Source organism: Mytilus trossulus, unplaced genomic scaffold (genome assembly GCF_036588685.1).
Source record: "Mytilus trossulus isolate FHL-02 unplaced genomic scaffold, PNRI_Mtr1.1.1.hap1 h1tg000128l__unscaffolded, whole genome shotgun sequence".
NCBI lineage: Eukaryota > Metazoa > Mollusca > Bivalvia > Mytilida > Mytilidae > Mytilus > Mytilus trossulus.
The window spans coordinates 3,038,112-3,061,116 of record NW_026963301.1 but is presented as its reverse complement, the minus strand read 5'-3'; the positions used below and the strand labels follow the sequence as shown (position 1 = coordinate 3,061,116).

General features: G+C 32.5%; 2 protein-coding genes across 2 annotated transcripts; both read left to right on the top strand.

Moving 5' to 3' along the window:
- Window positions 1–4,457: 4,457 nt before the first annotated feature.
- On the top strand, window positions 4,458–14,502 carry LOC134700182 (uncharacterized). The gene is made up of 8 exons (XM_063561547.1): window positions 4,458–4,479; window positions 5,120–5,170; window positions 6,583–6,645; window positions 7,233–7,295; window positions 7,532–7,751; window positions 13,046–13,111; window positions 13,636–13,728; window positions 14,204–14,502. Exons 5-8 carry the CDS (start codon window positions 7,542–7,544, stop codon window positions 14,492–14,494), a joined length of 660 nt encoding a protein of 219 aa, XP_063417617.1. The 5' UTR covers window positions 4,458–4,479; window positions 5,120–5,170; window positions 6,583–6,645; window positions 7,233–7,295; window positions 7,532–7,541; the 3' UTR covers window positions 14,495–14,502.
- A 5,739-nt stretch (window positions 14,503–20,241) lies between these two features.
- On the top strand, window positions 20,242–23,005 carry LOC134700181 (uncharacterized). The gene is made up of 4 exons (XM_063561546.1): window positions 20,242–20,462; window positions 21,091–21,156; window positions 21,677–21,769; window positions 22,455–23,005. Exons 1-4 carry the CDS (start codon window positions 20,253–20,255, stop codon window positions 22,743–22,745), a joined length of 660 nt encoding a protein of 219 aa, XP_063417616.1. The 5' UTR covers window positions 20,242–20,252; the 3' UTR covers window positions 22,746–23,005.

Sequence of the window (23,005 nt, the reverse complement as noted above, 5' to 3'; positions counted from 1 at the left end):
TCCCTCGTCTTCCGTCGTCGTTAACTTTTACAAAATGACCCGGCCAACCAACCAAGCTGGTTGCCAAGGCTAACAAATAAACATAGGGGTAAAATGTAGATTTTGGCTTATATCTTTAATCTCTGAAACCAATGTATTTAGAGCAAATTTGACATTGAGTAAAATTGTTTATTAGGTCGAGGTCTATCTGCACTGAAAATTTCAGACAAATCAGACAACCTGTTGTTAGGTTGCTGCCCCAGAATTGGTACATTTGAGGAAATTTTGCAGTTTTTGGTTATTATCTTGAATACCATCATAGATATAGATAAACTGTAAACAGCAATAATGTACATCAAAGTAAGAACTACACATATTTCTTATTTTGTAAATTTTTGTAAATTTTTACAAATCAGTTTCATCTGTAACTTCTGGGCCAAATTATAGATAGATATAATTGTAAGCAGCAAGAACATGAAGAATGTCCAATAAAGTAAGATCTACAAACACATCACCAATACCAAAACACAATTTTGTCATGTGTCCTTAGTTTGATATGCACAACGACCAAAGTCCATTTAGAGCCTCTAGTTATTATTTTACTCTTGATATTTTATAATCACCACTTCGGTGAAATGTTTAAAATATTTATATAGCCTACCGTGTTTTATCTTTCAAAAATGTAAAAGGTTTATAAATTTCAATTATTGCTTCCTCTCCTTCTTTTTTTTTAAATATAATTTATAGTGTTTAAAAATTTTATTACGATATAAAATGTAAAGTATTAATTGAATTTAATGACTGAACTGAACAGTTTGTGGATGGAATTTACTTTCTAAAAATTACGCTTTATCACAAGAATATAGTTGATCTATGTTTCCAGGAAGGTTATGAGAGCATGTAGTCGATAAGGTTTGTATCAAGCATGTCCATTTAATCGTCAACATGTTTTGCTACAGCATTTACTGTTACTTCTAATTGTGTTATAGAATGGGGGACTGTATTTGAGTCCCTTAGATTTAGTGTTCTGTGTTTCTGTCATATTTAAGAATATTTAGCCTTGAACAAACTCAAAGTTCGCGCAACACTTTTGACGAAATCTTTGTGAACCCGATTGATGAGAAATGTGGATACCTGCATCCAACCAATTCGATATCTGAAACAAGAGGGACTTTCGTTTTTTTAAAGGTTATTGACTAGGGTATGTCCGGCGGGCGGGCGAGCGTCTGCAAAATATTGTTTGTTTATTATCGTTAAAAACGCTTTGACGATTTATTTTTTAATTTCGATATGTCGTTTCCTGTTACTAAATGAAGGTCAAGTTCAATGTTTGTGATTTTTATGATTTTAGTGGATAGAAAATTAAATTCAGTGCATGTGGTCGTCTAGTGTGATAACATTTGGATAAACATTTTGCGTTATGATTTTAACACTATCGTATGAGTGGCCGTTCATGTCATTTGCGCGATTATATACGCGTATATAATTTTCAACGCGTATATATACGCGTATATTGTGGTTTTCAACGCGTATATTGTGGTTTTCAACGCGTATATTATCGTTTTATACGCGTATATTGTTAAAATAAACACGTTTATACTTTATTCCAATTTATTCATCATATACGCGTTAATATACGCGTTATTTGCATAAATATACGCGTTAATATACGCGTTAATATACGCGTTAATATACGCGTTAATATACGCGTTATTTGTGTTAATATACGCGTATGAAATCATTATATACGCGTTAATAAACATTCGTTTGTCTTATTGTTTTGAACGCAGCTTTCATTGGTTAAAACAATAAGACAAACGAATGTTTATTAACGCGTATATAATGATTTCATACGCGTATATTAACACAAATAACGCGTATATTAACGCGTATATTAACGCGTATATTTATGCAAATAACGCGTATATTAACGCGTATATGATAAATAAATTGGAATAAAGTATAAACGTGTTTATTTTAACAATATACGCGTATAAAACGATAATATACGCGTTGAAAACCACAATATACGCGTTGAAAACCACAATATACGCGTTGAAAACCACAATATACGCGTATATATACGCGTTGAAAATTATATACGCGTATATAATCGCGCAAATGACATGAACGGCCACTCATACTATCGGACTATAAAAAAAATTAGTACTAATCGCACGTACAATGTATATGAACTGAACAAGTCTTTAAATTCTAATTCAAACTATTTGAAACTTTTATACATGTTTATTCCAAGAGGAACCAAGTGCTTTTATGCAGGTTTGTTCCAAGAGGAACCAATTCAAGTGGTTTTATACGTGTGTACCAAGAGGACCAAGTAGGCATGGGCGATATCTTTTTGCGCCAAAAATTAACTCATTTGCGCCACAACTTAATTGCGCCAATACTTCTTTTGCGCCACCTTATTTTCAAAATTATAGGTATCATTTGCGCCAATAAAATAATCCTCTAATTGCGCCAATTTTATTTATTTTTACATAACAACTAAATGATTGACTAGGTACCATCAGCAAAAAATTCCTCTGACATTGTCTGACATCGCCGGCATGGGCGATATCTTTTTGCGCCAAAAATTAACTCATTTGCGCCACAACTTAATTGCGCCAATACTTCTTTTGCGCCACCTAATTTTCAAAACTATAGGTATCATTTGCGCCAATAAAATAATCCTCTAATTGCGCCAATTTTATTTATTTTTACATAACAACTAAATGATTGACTAGGTACCATCAGCAAAAAATTCCTCTGACATTGTAGACAGAAAATAGCCTCGAATCCTGATAAAATTATCCCGCTTTGTGGATCGTTACACAATACAAAGTCATCATCTTTGTTTGAAACAACACCAATATCTTCCAATATTCTGTTTGATTGTTAGGTTGAGCCGGACGCAGTTTTCTTTTCTCTCTATACATAGACTGAGGCACATATTTTAAATCTTTTTTTTTTCTAAATTTTCTTCTTCAATTTTGAAGATCTCTGAATTTATTCTTTTCTTATGCTCGCAGATTTCAAAACTTGACGTTCTAATTTCTGGAGACTGATAATGAAATAATTATATTTCTTTTAAAAATTGATAATGTGGTATTGCATACTGCTAAAATCTGCTGTGAGAAAAACGTATTTTATACTCGTGATAGTTGACTTGTATTTGTATTATAATTTTAAGAAAAAATGTTTTATAGTCTCTTAAAACTCTTTATAGAGTGGTTCTTGTTGTTATCTTGTGTTTTAAAAACTGTATATTTTATATGTGACAAGTGGTGAGACTTTCATAAAGTATGTGTCTTGTCTTGTCTTGTATTGATATAGGTAAAACATGTACATGTATGATATAGGTAAAAATATTTACAGGTAAATGTGGCGCAATTTCATTTCATTTATTGGCGCAATTAATACCATCAAAATAAAAGAGAGTGGCGCAATTAATACCTTTTCAAAACCGCAATTGGCGCAAATTGATTCTGCCCGTGGGCATGGCGTTAGTTGATAGCTGTCATATTTGTTATATTCTTTTGTACATAAATTAGGCAGTTGAGTTTATCCTTTGAATTGTTTTACACACTTTGTCATGTAGGTTTTTTGCCTACTTTCCAATGACTAGACGCTAAATGGCTTGCGTGGTTTTATATCATTGTTGAAGGCCGTACGATGACTTATATATCATTTGTTCGTCTACATTGTTTACTCTGTTGAATAGTTGTCTCAATGGTTATCATATCCCTTCTTCCTATTCTGATATTGAAAATAATGAAGTGCATTTTCTTTTACGCTTAGTATATAAATTAAGTTTTGTATAAATCACGTGTGTTATTTTTTACAAGTGGAACGTTGCAGAGTATTTATGCATGTTGATAGGTCCGACGAAAGAAAGAAAACTTTGTGTAAAAAGTTTCGGTTACTTGTTAAATTTGACCCCTTTAGAAATATATACCAAGAAATATAAATAAACCTAATATATGTATAATACATATTATACTTCTAAAAATAAATGTATAATACATATTATACTTCTAAAAATATATGTATAATACATATTATACTTCTAAAAATATATGTATAATACATATTATACTTCTAAAGTGTAATATATATATAGTTCATGTCGCTTCTAGATTGTTATTAGTATGGCTTCTATAGTGTACATGTATATTAAAATTCGGACTGCTTGTCTGTTTGTTTCCCCAGCTTATTGCATATTTTACCTATTTGTCTTATTTGGACGCAATAAATCTGCATCAATTTTAGAACGGGGAAAAATTAGATATGTAATGTGCTGACCTTGCTAGTTGCTATTAGTGTCATCTGCATATTTCCGTAGGCTCGTGCATATATCAAAATACTTGGAGAAGTAAATTGCATAAGGTGCCACTGAAAGAAAGGGTGGTTGGAGGATTTTTGTTTGTATTTTGTTCTAGTGATTCTGTATTTGATTCTTGTATTTACTTTGATTTTCTTTTTTAGGGTAGGACCTAAAAGGTACGTTTTATATTCTTTTTGAGAACATATCACTATTGACAGGCAAACAAACACACATCCCTTTATACATTTATGATGAAATCCTATTCAACCACAAAATATCTATGTATTTTTCATTCAAATTGTTTGCTCGTTGTCACATATCATAAAAGCATTAACATGTTGCGTTTAATAGATGGATACACACATTTTGTTCATATACATATTAAGATATTGCAATGTTTTTAAAATAACTTGCATTTTTATTCTCATAATGCTCTGATGAAAAAATAATTAAGGCTGGAAGTCCTGAAAACCAGGCAAAATTCAAACATTAAATTTAGACTATATCAACCAACGGACCGAACGGAAAACAACAGTCATACTTGGTACATGCATTGTCGAAGATCATTGTAGGCTAGACCTGGTTTAAATTTATAACTAGAAAACCTCGAACTTGTATGACAGTTGTTTATAGTTATGATATAATTTTTTAAAACAAGAATTTGATAAGAAATAAAAATAAAAAATTGGAAAAAAATGGTAAATTGACCATTTTAATTATTAGAAAAAGGGCTTTTAGTATACTAACTTAAAAGTTTATGCTAACAGATATATTAAGATAATGGCAAAAATTTTCATGATTATTTTGTTTTTGCAGTGGCTATGACCAACTTGAAGGCAAAGACAGAAAGAAAAAATATCCAGCTAGGTACATTTTTTGTAATTGTCAAATGAAATATGCGGAAGTTGTTGTGTTAATAGGTACATTTTAATCATGAAAACAAATTATTAAGTAAATCGCCATGGGCGTATGACATTTGCGTCGATTTTGATTTTTTTTATTCTTTCATTTGCGCCGATTTTGAATTTTTTTTCATTTAATTTGCCAATTGCGTCGATTTTATATTTGCTCCTAATTAAATTTACAGGTAAATTTTTACTAAACACGTACTGTACTATACCATTGGTAAAATCTGATTATTATAAATGTTGTTCATTTATTATGTTTAAGTTAATTTTGATTCATATTGTTCTGGAACTTCGTTGTAACATGATGGACATATTGCACATCGAATCGAGCCGAGGAGTCAATTTTTTAATCATCGAAGGCCATACATATCGGAAGGTCAGTGTCCTGAAACATAACAAAATATCTTACTAATGTACCATATAATCGTGTAAAGCCAGTCACCGCGGATTCTATTGTCAAAACACAGATCGAACATAACCATGTGGGAGATGCCCGAAAGATAGAGGTTAAAGAACTACGGGTACGGTCATTGCAGGGAAAAGTCTGGAGGTGTATCTTGTAGGCCTTCTTCCACCTCACGGTGGTGAGCAGGGGACAACAGTTATATACTTGATATGATTGATCATTCATTACATTTGTACAAGTGGCTAATGGAAGAGGCCTATAATGATAAATGAAAAATAACATAACTTGGATGGAGAGTTCTTCCATTGGCACTCATACCACATCTTCTTATACATATTCACCTGTAATTTACCTGTAAAAAAGTCGGCGTAAATGAAAGAAAAAAACGGCGCAAATAAAATACAGATCGGCCCAAACGCTAAACGCTGATCGCCATGTTTACCAAGATAAGGCACCTTTGTTCAGTGATTATAATATATCAGAAAGAGAGAAAGAGTGTGTATATTGCGTACTTTTACTTAGTTCTTTTTTGTCATGCTAAACATGTCATACTGACCGCTATGAGCTAGAAAATGTTTCTAAACAATTTTCGTTGGTTAAAACCTGACACAATTTAACACTACGATCTACATGTTCAGACACAGATACTGTAATTATCTGTAATTTTGCATTTTGTTATTTAGTTTACGAAAATCAACCAGTTTGTCCTTCAAACGACGAGACTAATAACAACAAGTCAAATAACTTTTATATTGAACACTTGCATCCACATTACTTTTATTTACGCTGCAACTTCAATAACACCCTTGATAAATTTTAAAACTTGCACAGTAAAAAGCTTTCAAATGATATTTTATTACATAGTATGATATATCAGCTACCAACACCAAGTTTAAATGTGTGCACATATATATATATATATATATATATATAAATGTATATTGAAACAGTAATCTTTTTTTCAGTAAAGCAGAGTGCAGAAAGGAAATTGATAGACTGAATGGAGAGGTTGAAAATCTTAATTGGCGGTAAATGAATCTTGTTTACTAACATGAATGTTTTTAGGGATATTGAATTTAATCCATTTTGGGGTAGCACATGCACCTTAAACACAATCAGTAGATCTTGTCCTTTTTTTTTTAATTTATTTGATTAAAATTCAATTCATTTGAACTGATCAAGGATTGGTGTAGCATGTACACTTTTAAATTTCTTTCATTTTTATTATGCAACATCTTGTATTTTATAAAGGTTATAATGCTGTCAAATTGTACATGTACAATGTATGTGTACAAACGTTAATCACTCTAATGTATTTCAATTGCATATATAAGGCATGGGTCATTTGTCCAAAGATCAAAGAATGGTGAACAGACTGGTATATCTTAAACATGCGCTTGCTTATTGATTGCACGAGGTATAATGAAAATATTAAGCAAAACGATGGATGACACTGGCGGAGCTGCGTCATAAACCGGCACAATAATATTAAAAAGTCAAAAGAAATAATATAAATAATATCAACAACAGTAAAAAAATAATCAAACAAGCGGATTAATACAAACAATGGATTTCTTTAAAGATTAATGTTTTTTTTTCAATTTAAACATTTTAGCCTCCAAGACAAGGACAACGATATTAAAGACCTAAGACAAGAAAAGGATGGTGCACTGTCAAGGTACGACCATTTGTTTTGTCCACTAAGTTCACTGTCATTTTTTATTTTATCTTACAATGCATGTTAACTTACAAGTCAGAATAGTTTGTGGTGGAAGCATCTTAAATATATGTGAATTATATACCATATAAATAAAGAAACTAACATTGGAGCAGAGAAATTACTTTGTATTTCACGCATTTTTTTTTTAATTAATTTTGTTATTTCGAACATAGACATTGTTTATCTTTATCAAGGTTGAGTGAAATGATGGGATCTAAATTACGGGACAACAATCCAGCAATAGCTGATCTGAATGACCAGAATCGACCAATGAAACTCGCTGAACAGTTTACAGAATTGTATGAAAATGAATGGACCGACGCCTTTACCGATTTACAGGAACCTACAAAAGAGGGAAGTAATGAAAAAATAACAGATGTTGAAAGCATTGAGATATTACTGCATATTTTGAGGGTATGTGCACTTTTTACCACTCCGACAGTAAAATATTTTCCGTAAATATAATCATGGTCCAATCCGACTAATATACTGACTTGTCTTCGGGACTGTTGTAATTATTCTTTCTGTAGCAAACATGTTTTTTTTAATTCTTAGGATGCATTGCATTTAAAAAAAATGGGAAATTGAATACTGTACAGAAATATGACAACTTTTGGGTATTTTTTCCGGTTCTTATGACATTGTATTTAAATTAAATTCAAAACACCAAGCCAATTATTGTAAAAGTTTCACAATAATATCTAAATTTTGTCTTTTACGGTAAGATTAACTTTCTCTGAAATGAATAATCAATACTTTTTGATATATGGGGCTCATCTTTTAATTGAGTTTCTTTTATAATTGTGTTATGGTCTTGTTTGTCTTTTTGAGTCTTTGCGTCTATTGTAGCGACCCTTTTTTTGTCGCCTTGTTGTTTTTGATTGACTCCTTGTACATTTCATCTCACCTGTCCTCCTTCTAAAAATACCTGATATATTTCATTCATGTCCAGTGCAGGATGTTTATTCAATATTGTAGACATCGCGATATCTACAATGTTAAAACGATATCGTGTAAACATCGTTTACATTGTTTGAACCCTTATATATTGTTTACATCGTTGACATCGTTAACATTGCGATGTATACAATGTAAACACGATATCGTGTCAACATCGTTTACATTGTTTGAACCCTTATATATTGTTTACATCGTTGACATCGTTAACATCGCGATGTTTACAATGTAAACACGATGTCGTGTTAACATCGTTTACATTGTTTGAACCCTTATATATTGTTTACATCGTTGACATCGTTATCATCGCGATGTTTACAATGTAAACACGATGTCGTGTTAACATCGTTTACATTGTTTGAACCCTTATATATTGTTTACATCGTTGACATCGTTAACATCGCGATGTTTACAATGTTAGCACGATGTTGTGTCAACATTGTTGACATTGTTTGAACTCTTAGATATTGTTTACAGCGTTGACGTCGTTAAAGGAAAATCAAATCATAAGCATCGTTTTCGGTGCCGCTATAGTGTCGTGACTGTATTATGACGTCGCCGTTTTCGAGTCCGTCGTAAAAGTTGCTAATTTGTAAGATAGCGAGTCGTCCAAAGGAAAGCTCAACTAAAGCAGGAAAATGATAATGAACATATCATGTTTTTACAACTGTTATAATTAAATGGAAAATACGTGTCCATAGGGAAGGTTCTGATTGTATTGGGGTTTACGGAATACAGAATAATGGATAAATACTGCACAATAAAAGTCAAACAAAAAAGAAGAAAAGATTAGAGAATGATGAGGTGCTAAAATATAAAGAATAAAATATTGGTAACACAAACTTAATATTAATAAATGAATGACCCTCTATCCTTATGATAAAAAAGAACGTATCTATTCAAAACACATAATCAGTAAGAATGTTTGAAATTCATAGCATATTCAATATTATTAAGTACCCTCTAGAACCATTTTCTTGAAGACAAAGTATGTGACATATACTTTTTTTGGAGCGTATTGTCGCGATGCTGTATGTAGGGTTCATGGTATGTATTTTTTTTTGTGGGGGGAGGGGGGGAGGGATATTACTAGGTCAAGAGTAACACCATGTTAGCGTACAGCTTCCGGAATCTGTAGTTTTTGTTTATTCAAGGAGGTTATATGATAACCTTCTTGGTTCATCAGAGTATTGTAAATAAGAACAATGAGTTTCGACTTTCATTACTTTCATATCACATGCAGGATACGTCATAACTATAGTCTTCTATTCTACATGTATAAATAATTTCGACTCAGCCTGTCGGGTTAATACAAAGCAGGGTCAAGATTAATGTGTTCTAATTCTGAAAATTGCATTAAACTTGCCACTGGACGTAAATTATGTTAAAGTGCTATTTGAAATCGTTATTTATTTTACATGTGACGATAGAAATTATCAAAGTGTTGTCCATCTTTCCCAAATGTTCCTATGACATCTTACGTCTTATATGTTTTTATTGTTTTTAGGTTGGGGGGGGGGGGGGGGGGGGGGGGGGGGTTGAGCATGGAAATGAGTGATTCGTATCTAGTAATCATGTTTATTAAAATATTAAACGTTAATAAAATAAAGCACCGTATTAAATTGTACATGTTGCTCATAACTTTGACAATAAAAACATTATTTTGACAATAAAAACAATATTGGCACAAAAATAAATTATATTTTGTTGTACTTCTTCAAACTGTCGTTAACGCACTGTAGGACCAACAAGTTAAACATAAGGCCGCTATAGACGTCAAATAATCTGGGAATATCAAACGATATGCCTAGTTCTATATTTTGGTGCTATTGATTAACCACAACAACAACAATAAAAAGCTTCGCTGAGAGCAGCCTGATACGCCTGCAGATGTTGAATCATGAACAGTTGGGGCACGTTTGGATACAATATTCTGATACTGTCTGAGTTTGGATTGTGATCATCAAATTTTTTAGATGATATAGGTTTCTGACACAAAACATATGTGGTCGAAGGTCTTTAAAAGCTATTGTGCAAAATATGACACCCTCCCCCTTTCCACCCCTCTTAGAATAATTACCCCAAAACTCAATCCCAGCCTTTCCTTTGTGGTATGGAACCTTTTTAGATAGATCCACCCACTTAAACACAAGTTATTGTCAAATAATAAAACTAGCAAAATGCTTGTTTTTGGCCCCTAATTCCTGAAGGTTTTAGGCAATTACATGCACCCTAAACTCAATTTCAGCCTTTCATTTGTGATATGAAACCTTGTGGTACAATTTCAGAGAGATTCATTACTTCTCAATGTCATATTAGAAATTTATGAAAATCTAAAAGGAATTTACATCAACAGATATAAATAATTCATCAAAGTTGTATGATAATTGGTGGAAGCATTTTAGAGTTATCGTACAAAAACTGGAAAATCCCCCCTTTTTCAATGAATAAAACCCCATATCTCGGAAACGTAAAATCAAAAATCTATAAAATTCTAAAGGGAGCTTACATAAATAGATATGAACAATTCACCAAAGTTTTATGAAAACTGCTGAAAGCAATATTTAGTTGTTGTCCGAAAACGGATAAATCCTCCTTTTATAATGAATGAAACCCTATAACTGAGAAACATAAAATCTAAATTTATGAAAAACTAACGGGAGCTCACGTCAATAGATATAAACAATTCACCAAAGTTTTATGTCAATTGGTTAAAGAGTCTGACGTGATGACGACGGACGGACAGACGGACAACGATATACCATAATATGTCCCGTAAACGAAGGTATACCAATTTAGCACGTACTATCCATTTGGCTTAAAAAGTCTACATCAGTAGAAATATTTAACACACACACACGTATTTATGTAGAATTATATGCTTAATAGTAACCAACACATTAATGGTCCGTCTGGTGAAAGAATATTCCACTTATATAGACAAATATTTTGTGATGATGTTTATGTAATATTTGCCACTGAAAGTTTGGAAAATTCAAGAAAACAATGGAAAAAAAACACTAAAAACAAGTTATAACAGTTGAGATGTAGGTTCGTGTTCAAATTACTTAATGTGATCACTTGGCTGTAGACAGTGATACAATGAGATTGTTGGATTTCGACCATGACTGAAAAGGTTAACCAGTTCTTTTAATACAAAGGTACCTGAATAGCTCTTGATTATTTGGTTCTTGTGAGAGAAAAAATGGCAAATATGATAAAGCAGAAAGTGCTTAAATTGGCACACAGATACAATCAGTTATTTTCAACTTAACTATCATTAATCAGTATTGGTTAAAAATTCTCTACCTTTCTAGGTGCACCCATAGAAAATAGAAACTGCAATCTTACTCTAAATTTTATCGGAGCTCAAATTTTAACTCTTACCAGAATGTTTACTTTATTTAACAGTAGCAATTTTATACGTGTGCATGTAAAACAAATTTCGCTGTAGAAGGGTCTAAATACAGCACAAACAACACGATGTAAACATAAAGGTATAGACTCTTTATATATACAATATAAACACGATGTTGACACATTATTGTCAACATCGCGATGTATACGATGTGAACGATGTAAACAGAAACGTAGAGACTTTATATATATATATATATACAATATAAACACGATGTTGACACGATATTGTCAACATCGCGATGTATACGATGTGAACGATGTAAACAAAAAGGTAGATACTATATATATATATATTTACAATATAAACACGATGTTGACACGATATTGTCAACATTGCGATGCATACGATGTGAACGATGTAAACATAAAGGTATAGACTCTATATATACAATATAAACACGATGTTGACACATTATTGTCAACATCGCGATGTATACGATGTGAACGATGTAAACAGAAACGTAGAGACTTTATATATATATATACAATATAAACACGATGTTGACACGATATTGTCAACATCGCGATGTATACGATGTGAACGATGTAAACAGAAAGGTAGATACTGTATATATATATATTTACAATATAAACACGATGTTGACACGATATTGTCAACATTGCGATGTATACGATGTGAACGATGTAAACATAAAGGTATAGACTCTATATATACAATATAAACACGATGTTGACACAATATTGTCAACATCGCGATGTATACGATGTGAACGATGTAAAAAAAAAGGTAGATACTGTATATATATATATTTACAATATAAACACGATGTTGACACGATATTGTCAACATCGCGATGTATACGATGTGAACGATGTAAACATAAAGGTATAGACTCTATATATATATATACACTATAAACACGATGTTGCAACATCGCGATGTATACGATGTGGACGATGTAAACAGAAAGGTATATACTCTACATACACAATATAAACACGATGTTGACACGATATTGTTAACATCGCGATGTATACGATGTGAACGATGTAAACAGAAAGGTATAGACTCTATATAGACAATATAAACACGATATTGACACGATATTGCTAACATTGCGATGTATGCGATGTGAACGATGTAAACAGAAAGGTATAGAACATATTGATAGGATACAATGAAAACACAATAACGACTCTATAAAGTTGGCATTGCGATGTTGACAATATCGACAAAACATCGTGCACTGGACATAGTTCATATATTTGATTGTAATTTTAAGTGATGATTTTATTCAATACATTTTATTACATACAAAATACTCCATATTCTGTTTGCCATACAAACAACATGTTATGATATTTGATAGGAAATAAATGAAGAGTGTGTTAAAGATTCGTCCCTTCAACTGGCTGGACTAAAGGAAGCTTTCCAGGTTAATATGATATAATTGTAATACACTGCTAACTTTTGTGTGAAAGTAAATACATTGTATAATGTTAAATAATAATATAATATTCCGGTGAGCAAAAATCTTGTTTCTAGAACACGAGACAGCAATCCGGCGACACAAAAATACAAAAACGTTTTGTGGGTAGCATTGATACTGTCACCAATAATAAAAACGTATCCATATATTGACTTTGAACAGGCACATGCACATGTAGTTAGTTTACACTGTTCTTGCCAATCCATCACATCTCTACTGCAGGAAGAAAACAAATAACACATATTGTTGCTCAAAATTGTGTCGCTTGGTTGCTGTCTAAACATGTAAAGCAAATCTCTTGTAATTCACCTTCAACTTGATATTTTCAAAATCTTTTTTCAGAAAAATAGGAGTTTCTATAACGAGAACAGTTGTAGCAACTATCAATTTCAAGTAAGAGGCTTACAATTCTGAAATAATCTTTGGTTGTTTGTCGCTCATTATTTGATATTGTTGTTATTTTTCATTAGTGTTTTCCCGCAGAAGATTACAAAGAATATTTTAAGAAGTTCAAAGATTTAACCAAATCCGAAGCTTCAAAATATCTACCCTTACTATGCAAGGTAAGTAACCAGCGACTCTTTTTGACAAAAAAACCTCTTTGAATACGAAATTGTTATAGGTTTGAATTGGCAAATTTCGTTTTTTTAGAAGAAAACTCAAATGATTTATAAATTTGTTCGGGTCACTGACAACAATTCACATCCATTTACATGTAGTACAAAATGGCTGTTGTGTTTACAAATTTTCAAAACAACCATTAGAAATTTATTCAGCTGCACAAATAGTACAATGATTGATATGAAATTAGCTTCCTCCTTCTTGTCAACAGTGTCGACAGCGTTGATATTTTTGATTTTATTCTTTAGTTTAAATTTTATATGCTAAATTAAAGCATAATGGATTAGACACAAGTAAATCACACTTATTAAGACTTCTCCACTTTTTTCTTTCAAAATGATATAACCTTAAATTCGATTAATCCAGATATTTTTCGATTAAAACAAATGTCATTATATTAACTACGCATTCTTTCAGAAAATCTTGGACGGAGAATCAAACTGCAAAACAGTTCAGAAATATAAAACCGTATGTCAACAATTCATCGAAATCTGTGTCAAAATCTGTTACCTGTCAGCTGTTCAGGATCCACCAATGTTTCTAGACTTTGAACCAAATGAAACATTTGATAAAAGTACTTTCAAAGAGTTCACAGTTTCAGGTTCAAGAAAGGACTATTTGGTTTGGCCTGCATTGCTTATCCAGAAAGATGGCGCAATACTTTCCAAAGGTGTCGTACAGCCCATAAAGGAGTCGGAGGATAAATGAAATGTATCTTAATAATCAAAAATAAACAAAAGGTGTATATTTTTATGGGACATACATGTTTTGGTTTGAACATCAGCTTCAAAACATTTGTATTCTATAATTTACTTATTTATTCTAATCTATGTTTTTACAATTCTAAGCTTGTGCATTCTAAGGTATATGATTAACCACAAATTAATTATGTAATAAAGAGAATTCCTGCTGTATTAATCACCAAATAAGTATCCTGAACGAAACTTACTCTTAATAAGGAGAATGGTTGTATACGCTCTTTAGGCCTGCAGATTAGAAATGTCAACTAAAGTTGGTAAGATTATTGAAAACGCATACGAGAGAGTATGCTACAGTTTATGTTTTTAAGGGAAACACGGGCTCTTAGGGACAAATGCTCTTTTGTGGTACAACTGTCTTGGAAGGGGGTGGGCGCCCTGAGAATACTTGACCTTGCTGAAGTATGCGTGTGTGACCATCTGTCCCAATTTTAGGACCTTATCGTTCATTAAGTTGTCTTGTGTTGCTATATATTTCATATTAGTTTTTCGTTTGTTATTTTGACGTTGATATGATCGTTTCCCTTTTTAGTTGGTTTTCATTTTATCTGGTCAATTCCTTGACGTATGCTTGCTATGAAGTATTTTGTTTTACTCGTTGTTGACTAATGGTTGCCAGCCTCTATACGTCTCTATGTCCCTATTGAATAGTTGTCTCCCTTGTAGGTAAACCATCTCTCTTTGACGAAATTGAAATTGGTATCTTAGATACATGATATTTTGTAAGTTGTCTTTTGGAAGTAGCTTGCAGTGATTGCCAGTACATTCAGATCAGTACTACATTGATTTTTAATGGTCTGTTGATTTGAACCCTTTGGATAGAGTTAATTTATGTTAGTAGTTACATTGCAGTCAAAGATTTAGCAGAGGCATCAAAAGTCATGTTTAAATTGAGAAAATTTATCACCACACATATAGCCCTGTACTAAGTACTCCCTTCCGCAAAGATAGAGAAAATTATTGGATAAGGGAGTTAGGGACTGCAATGCCATATGGTTGCAATGACAATATTAAAGGAGTGGGAAATTTGTCAAGTCCTGCCTGCAGTGATGTTAATGTAATGGGTTTATTTAATACTACCTTACGACAACAACGTAGTCATGGGCAAAAACATTACCATCGGCCTAATGTAAAAAAGTCTTCCAAATCTAGATCACCATCTGGGAGCTTTGATGACCTTCTTTCACATCTTCATCATCCACTAGGGTTACATAACATCAGAACTATTCTCTTTTCACTGCCAGTTAATTTCTTAAACGTTTGAGAGATTATGCACTTGACAAAGGAGGCACCAATACATTTTCTGCAATATACAGACTTGTCAGTATTATTTGTGATGTAGCTCTTTTCCGTCTTTTCAAACCAGTAAGATCTGAACCTTTACATGAAGAAAAGAGGAGATTCCTTCCTGTTGATTTTGCCAATAGAGGAATCGATGCAATCAATATCTGCAACGTTCTACATCACAAGGAGGTAACATCTAAAATTCCTATTTATTTTCAAAATCAGTCTGTTCCTATTGTATCCTACAGTTACACCAAAACCATTGCACCTAAAATATTTAACTATAAACAGGCATTGCAGGACCTTGACTTAGAACAATACCTTAAAAACCTTCAGACATGTGACTGTTCCCACTCGCCTTATAATTACAGCCCCTCTGGTCATGTTATAACTGGGGATCTAAATATAATTCAACATGAAAATCTCCGAAAGGTGATTTCTCATGGTCCTAAGTTTAGAGAACCCCAACACATCAATTGGAACCATAACTTCAAAATAATTATGGATTCTATTGAGGACTACGCCAGGGCATGGGCTAAGCGAGAAGAAGTTGAACTGGACACTTTGTCAGAATGGGTTAAAACTATCAGGTCTCTGATAAAACGTCGCATTCACAAGTTGAAAAACTGTGTGAACGATCGACCAAAGTCCGTTTTCAGAGACAAAGAGGTCATGAAATGTCTATCAACTCTTCATGATAAGTATGTTGTTGTTCCTGCGGACAAAGCTTCAAATAATATTGTCTTTGTATGTAAATCGTATTACTACGAATGTCTTGTAAAAGAATTGGGTATAACGGAGCACTCAGGTAATCCCACATACAAAGACATATCATTTGACAAGGATGAGATTTTAGCAAACCATAAGTCCTTCATGGCTTCAATAAACATTACATTGAACACCAAATCGGAGGACTTACCTTGTTTGTATTGGATACCAAAGCTTCATAAAATTCCGTACAAACAACGGTATATTGCTGGCTCATCTTTATGTTCCACTAAAGAATTGTCTATTAGATTGACTAAAATTCTGTCCGCAGTGAAAGAGGGTCTTCAGAAATACTGTGAAACTGTTTACTCGCGTAGTGGTATTAACCATATGTGGATTCTTAAAAATTCTAAAGAACTTCTAGACAATTTCAAATCTCGGTCTCTTTCTGAAATAAGTTCCATCAAAACTTTTGATTTTTCAACCCTGTATACTAGTACCACCATTCCCCATGTAAAATTGAAAAATCGCCTAAAAGTAATTATCCACAATGCCTTTCAACATAAAAATGGTAGCATACGCTATAAATTTATTACTTTGGGATTTCATAAAGCATATTTCGTTAATAGTGACAAACAAAAAGGTAAATCATGCTACACAGAAGAACAAGTAGTCAGTATGCTGGAGTTTCTTATCGACAACATATTTGTTGAGTTTGGAGGTAGACTTTTCCAACAAGTTGTCGGCATTCCTATGGGAACAAACTGTGCGCCTCTTCTTGCCGACCTCTTCTTATTTTCATATGAATCGGAGTTCCTCCAGACACTTGTCAAAAACAAGAGGATCAAAGAAGCCAGATTATTTAATTTCACTTTCAGATATATTGATGATGTTCTTTCCTTAAACAATCCGAACTTTTCTGATTGGGTTCCATTAATATATCCTCCAGAGCTCGAGATTAAAGAAACAACAGACACGGCTTCCTCCGCCTCATTTTTAGACTTATATCTCGAATTTGACTTACACAGTCATCTCAGTACCAGAATCTATGACAAACGAGACGATTTTAACTTCGAAATTATAAATTTCCCCCACCTTAGTAGCATTATACCAACTTCACCTGCATATGGGATATATATTTCCCAACTTATTCGATATTCAAGAGCTTGCAGCTCCTACTCAGACTTTGTAAAACGTCATCAGTGTCTGAGTAGAAAGTTGATGAACCAGGGGTATGTCAAAGAACGTCTCGTCCTTTTTCTAAAAAAGTTCATCGGAAGGTACCAAGACCTTGTTGATAAATATTCCGTATCAACTTCTCAAATAATACACGATGGTCTTGATGTATAGATTCTGCGTACTGATGTTGTGTATCATCTTAAAAACATGTTTTATTGTTCTTTTATTTGTTTTTGTTCTATTATTAAGATTACTTTTACTGTTGAATGGTTTTATGTGATATCCGTTTGACGTGGCTCGGTACTTATACATCTTTTTTTTGAAAATTTTCATTCTTTCATTTGCGCCGATTTCATTTTTTTTTCATTTAATTTGCCATTTGCGTCGATTTTATATTTGCTCCTAATTAAATTTACAGGTAAATTATTACTAAACAGTCACGTACTGTACTATACCATTGGTAAAATCTGATTATTATAAATGTTGTTCATTTATGTTTAAGTTAATTTTGATTCATATTATTCTGGAACTTCGTTGTAACATGATGGACATATTGCACACCGAATCGAGCCGAGGAGTCAATTCTTTAATCACCGAGGGCCATACATATCGGAAGGTCAGTGTCCTGAAACATAACAACATATCTTACTAATGTACGGTACCATATACTTGTGTAAAGCCAGTCACCGCGGATTCTCTTGTCAAAACACAGATCGAACATAATCATGTGGGAGATGTCCGAAAGACAGAGGCTAAAGAACTACGGTTACGGTCAGGGAAAAGTCTGGAGGTGTATCTTGTAGACCTTCTTCCACCTCACGGTGGTGAGCAGGGGACAACAGTTTTATACTTGTTATGATTGATCATTCATTACATTTGTACAAGTGGCTAATGGAAGAGGCCTATAATGATAAATGAAAAATAACATGACTTGGATGGAGAGTTCTTCCATTGGCACTCATACCACATCTTCTTATATATATATTCACCTGTAATTTACCTGTAAAAAAGTCGGCGTAAATGAAAGAAAAAAACGGCACAAATAAAATGCAGATCGTCCCAAACGCAAAACGCTGATTGCCATGTTTACTAAGATGAGGCACATTTGTTCAGTGATTATAATATATCAGAAAGAGGGAAAGAGTGTGTATTGCGTTATTTTACTTAGTTCTTTTTTGTCATGCTAAACATGTCATACTGACCGCTATAGGATAGCAAATGTTTCTAAACAGTTTTCGTTGGTTAAAACCTGACACAATTTAACACTACGATCTACATGTTCAGACACAGATACTGCATGTAATTATCTGTAATTTTGCATTTTGTTTTTTAGTTTACGAAAATCAACCAGTTTGTCCTCCAAACGACGAGACTAATAACAAAAAGTCAAATAACTTTGATATTGAAAACTTGCAGCCACATTACTTTTATTTACGCTGCAACTTCAATAACACCCTTGATAAATTTTAAAACTTGCATTATAGTAAAAAGCTTTCAAATGATATTTTATTACATAGTATGATATATCAGCTACCAACACCAAGTTTAAATGTGTGTACAGGTATTGAAACAGTAATTTTTTTTTCAGTAAAGCAGAGTGCATAAAGGAAATTGATAGACTGGATCGAGAGGTTGAAAATCTTAATTGGCGGTAAATGAATCTTGTTAACATGAATGTTTTGGGGATATTGAATTTAATCCATAATGGGGTAGCACATGCACCTTAAACACAATCAGCAGATCTTGTCCATTTCTTTAAAATTTTATTTGATTAAAATTCAATTAATTTGAACTGATCAAGGATTGGTGTAGCATGTACACTTTTCAATTTCTTTCATTTTTGTTATGCAACATCTGTATTTTATAAAGGTTATAATGCTGTCAAATTGTACATGTACAATGTATGTGTACAAACGTTAATCACTCTAATGTATTTCAATAGCATATATAAGGCATGGGTCATTTGTCCAAAGATCAAAGAATGGTGAACAGACTGGTATATCTTAAACATGCGCTTGCTTATTGATGGCACGAGGTATAATGAAAATATTAAGCAAAACGGTGGATGACACTGGCGGAGCTGCGTCATAAACCGGCACAATAATATTAAAAAGTCAAAAGAAATAATATTAATAATATCAACAACAGAAAAAAAAATCAAACAAGCGGATTAATACAAACAATGGATTTCTTTAAAGATTAATGTTTTTTTCCAATTTAAACATTTTAGCCTCCAAGACAAGGACAACGATATTAAAGACCTAAGACAAGAAAAGGATGGTGCACTGTCAAGGTACGACCATTTGTTTTGTCCACTAAGTTCACTGTCATTTTTTATTTTATCTTACAATGCATGTTAACTTACAAGTCAGAATAGTTTGTGGTAGAAGCATCTTAAATATATGTGAATTATATACCATATAAATAAATAAACTAACATTGGAGCAGAGAAATTACTTTGTATTTCACGCATTTTTTTTAATTAATTTTGTTATTTCGAACATAGACATTGTTTATCTTTATCAAGGTTGAGTGAAATGATGGGATCTAAATTACGGGACAACAATCCAGCAATTGCTGACCTGAATGACCAGAATCGTCCAATGAAACTCGCTGAACAGTTTACAGAATTGTATGAAAATGAATGGACCGACGCCTTTACCGATTTACAGGAACCTACAAAAGAGGGAAGTGATGAAAAAATAACAGATGTTGAAAGCATTGAGATATTACTGCATATTTTGAGGGTATGTGCACTTTTTACCACTCCGACAGTAAAATATTTTCCGTAAATATAATCATGGTCCAATCCGACTAATATACTGACTTGTCTTCGGGACTGTTGTAATTATTCTTTCTGTAGCAAAAATTTTTTTTTTTAATTCTAAGGATGCATTGCATTTAAAAAAAATGGGAAATTGAAATCTGTGCGGAAATATGACAACTTTTGGGTATTTTTTCCGGTTCTTATGACATTTTAATTAAATTAAATTCAAAACACCAAGCCAATTATTGTAAAAGTTTCACAATGATATCTAAATTTTGTCTTCTACGGTAAGATTAACTTTCTCTGAAATGAATAATCAATACTTTTTTATATATGGGGCTCATCTTTTAATTGAGTTTCTTTTATAATTGTGTTATGGTCTTGTTTTTCTTTTTGAGTCTTTGCGGCTATTGTAGCGACCCTTTTTTTGTCGCCTTGTTGTTTTTGATTGACTCCTTGTACATTTCATCTTACCTGTCCTCCTTCTAAAAATACCTGATATATTTGATTGTAATTTTAAGTGATGATTTTATTCAATACATTTTATTACATACAAAATACTCCATATTCTGTTTGCCATACTAACAACATGTTATGATATTTGATAGGAAATAAATGAAGAGTGTGTTAAAGATTCGTCCCTTCAACTGTCTGGACTAAAGGAAGCTTTCCAGGTTAATATGATATAATTGTAATACACTGTTAACTTTTGTGTGAAAGTAAATACATTGTATATTTATAAATGTTATAATATTCCCGTGAGCAGAACCCTTGTTTCTAGAACATGAGACAGCAATCCGGCGACACAAAAATACAAAAACGTTTTGTGGGAAGCATTTATTCTGTCACCAACAATAAAAACGTATCCATATGTTGACTTTGAACAGGCACATGCACATGTAGTTAGTTTACACTGTTTTTGTCAGCCCATTACATCTCTACTGCAGGAATACAAAAATTACACATGTAGTTGCTCAAAATTTTGTCGCTTGGTTACTGTCAAAACATATAAAGCAAATCTCTTGTAATTCACCTTCAATTTGACATTTTCAAAATCTTGTTTTAGGAAAAAAGGAGTTTCTATAACGAGACCAGTTGTAGCAACTATCAATTTCAAGTGAGAGGCTTACAATTCTGAAATTATCTTTGGTTGTTTGTCGCTCATTATTTAATATTTTTGTTATTTTTCATTAGTGTTTGCCCGATGAAGATTACAAAGAATATTTTAAGAAGTTCAAAGATTTAACCAAATCCGAAGCTTCAAAATATCTACCCTTACTATGCAAGGTAAGTAACCAGCGACTCTTTTTGACAAAAAAACTCTTTAAATACGAAACTGTTGTAGGTTTTAATTAAATCATATTTTTTTTTAAAAGTAAACTAAAATGATTATACAATTTATTCGGATCACTGACAACAATTGACATCCATTTAGTACAACACGTCTGTTGTGTTTATAAATTTTCAAAACAAGCGTTAGAAATCTTTTTTTAGCTGCACACATAGCACAATGATTGATATGAAATTAGCTTCCTCCTTCTTGTCAAAGAAAGAGGGACGAAAGATACCAAAAGGACAGTCAAACTCATAAATCTAAAACAAACTGACAACGCCATGGCTAAAAAAGAAAAATACAAACAGAGAAACAATAGTACACATGACACATAATAGAAAACTAAAGAATAAACAACACGAACCCCACCAAAAACTAGGGGTGATATCAGGTGCTCCGGAAGGGTAAGCAGATCCTGCTCCACAACAGTGACGACAACTTTTATATTTTTGATTTTATTCTTTAGTTTAAACATATTTTATTTGCTGAATTAAAGCATAACTGATAAGACACAAGTAAATTATACTTATGAAGTCTTCTCCATTTGTTTCTTTCAAAATGATATAACCTTAAATTCGATTAATCCAGATATGTTTCGATTAAAACCAATGTCATTATATTTACTACGCATTCTTTCAGAAAATCTTGGACGGAGAATTAAACTGTAAAACCGTTAAGAAATATAAAACCGTATGTCAACAATTCATCGAAGTATGTGTCAAAATATGTTACCTGTCAGTTGTTCAGGATCCACCAATGTTTCTAGACTTTGAACCAAATGACACATTTGATAAAAGTACTTTCAAAGAGTTCACAGTTTCAGGTTCAAGAAAGGACTATTTGGTTTGGCCTGCATTGCTTATCCAGAAAGATGGCGCAATACTTTCCAAAGGTGTCGTACAGCCCATAAAGGAGTCGGAGGATAAATGAAATGTGACTTAATAATCAAAAATAAACAAAAGGTGTATATTTTTATGGGACATGCATTTTTTGGTTTGAACATCAGCTTCAAAACATTTGTATTCTGTATTCTATAACTTATTTATTTATTTTTATATATGTTTTTACAATTCTAAGCTTGTACATTCTAAGGTATACGATTAAACACAAATTAAAAATGTAATAAAGAGGATTCCAATTTTGCTTTATTAATCACCAAATAACTATCCTGAACGAAACTTACTCTTAAT

Coding starts and splice junctions, on each gene's coding strand:
- LOC134700182 (XM_063561547.1), top strand. CDS start 7,542: ATGATGGGATCTAAATTACGGGACAACAATCCAGCAATAGCTGATCTG. Junction 7,752..13,045: donor TATTACTGCATATTTTGAGG/GTATGTGCACTT, acceptor GATATTTGATAG/GAAATAAATGAAGAGTGTGT. Junction 13,112..13,635: donor GACTAAAGGAAGCTTTCCAG/GTTAATATGATA, acceptor ATTTTTCATTAG/TGTTTTCCCGCAGAAGATTA.
- LOC134700181 (XM_063561546.1), top strand. CDS start 20,253: ATGATGGGATCTAAATTACGGGACAACAATCCAGCAATTGCTGACCTG. Junction 21,157..21,676: donor GACTAAAGGAAGCTTTCCAG/GTTAATATGATA, acceptor ATTTTTCATTAG/TGTTTGCCCGATGAAGATTA. Junction 21,770..22,454: donor ATCTACCCTTACTATGCAAG/GTAAGTAACCAG, acceptor GCATTCTTTCAG/AAAATCTTGGACGGAGAATT.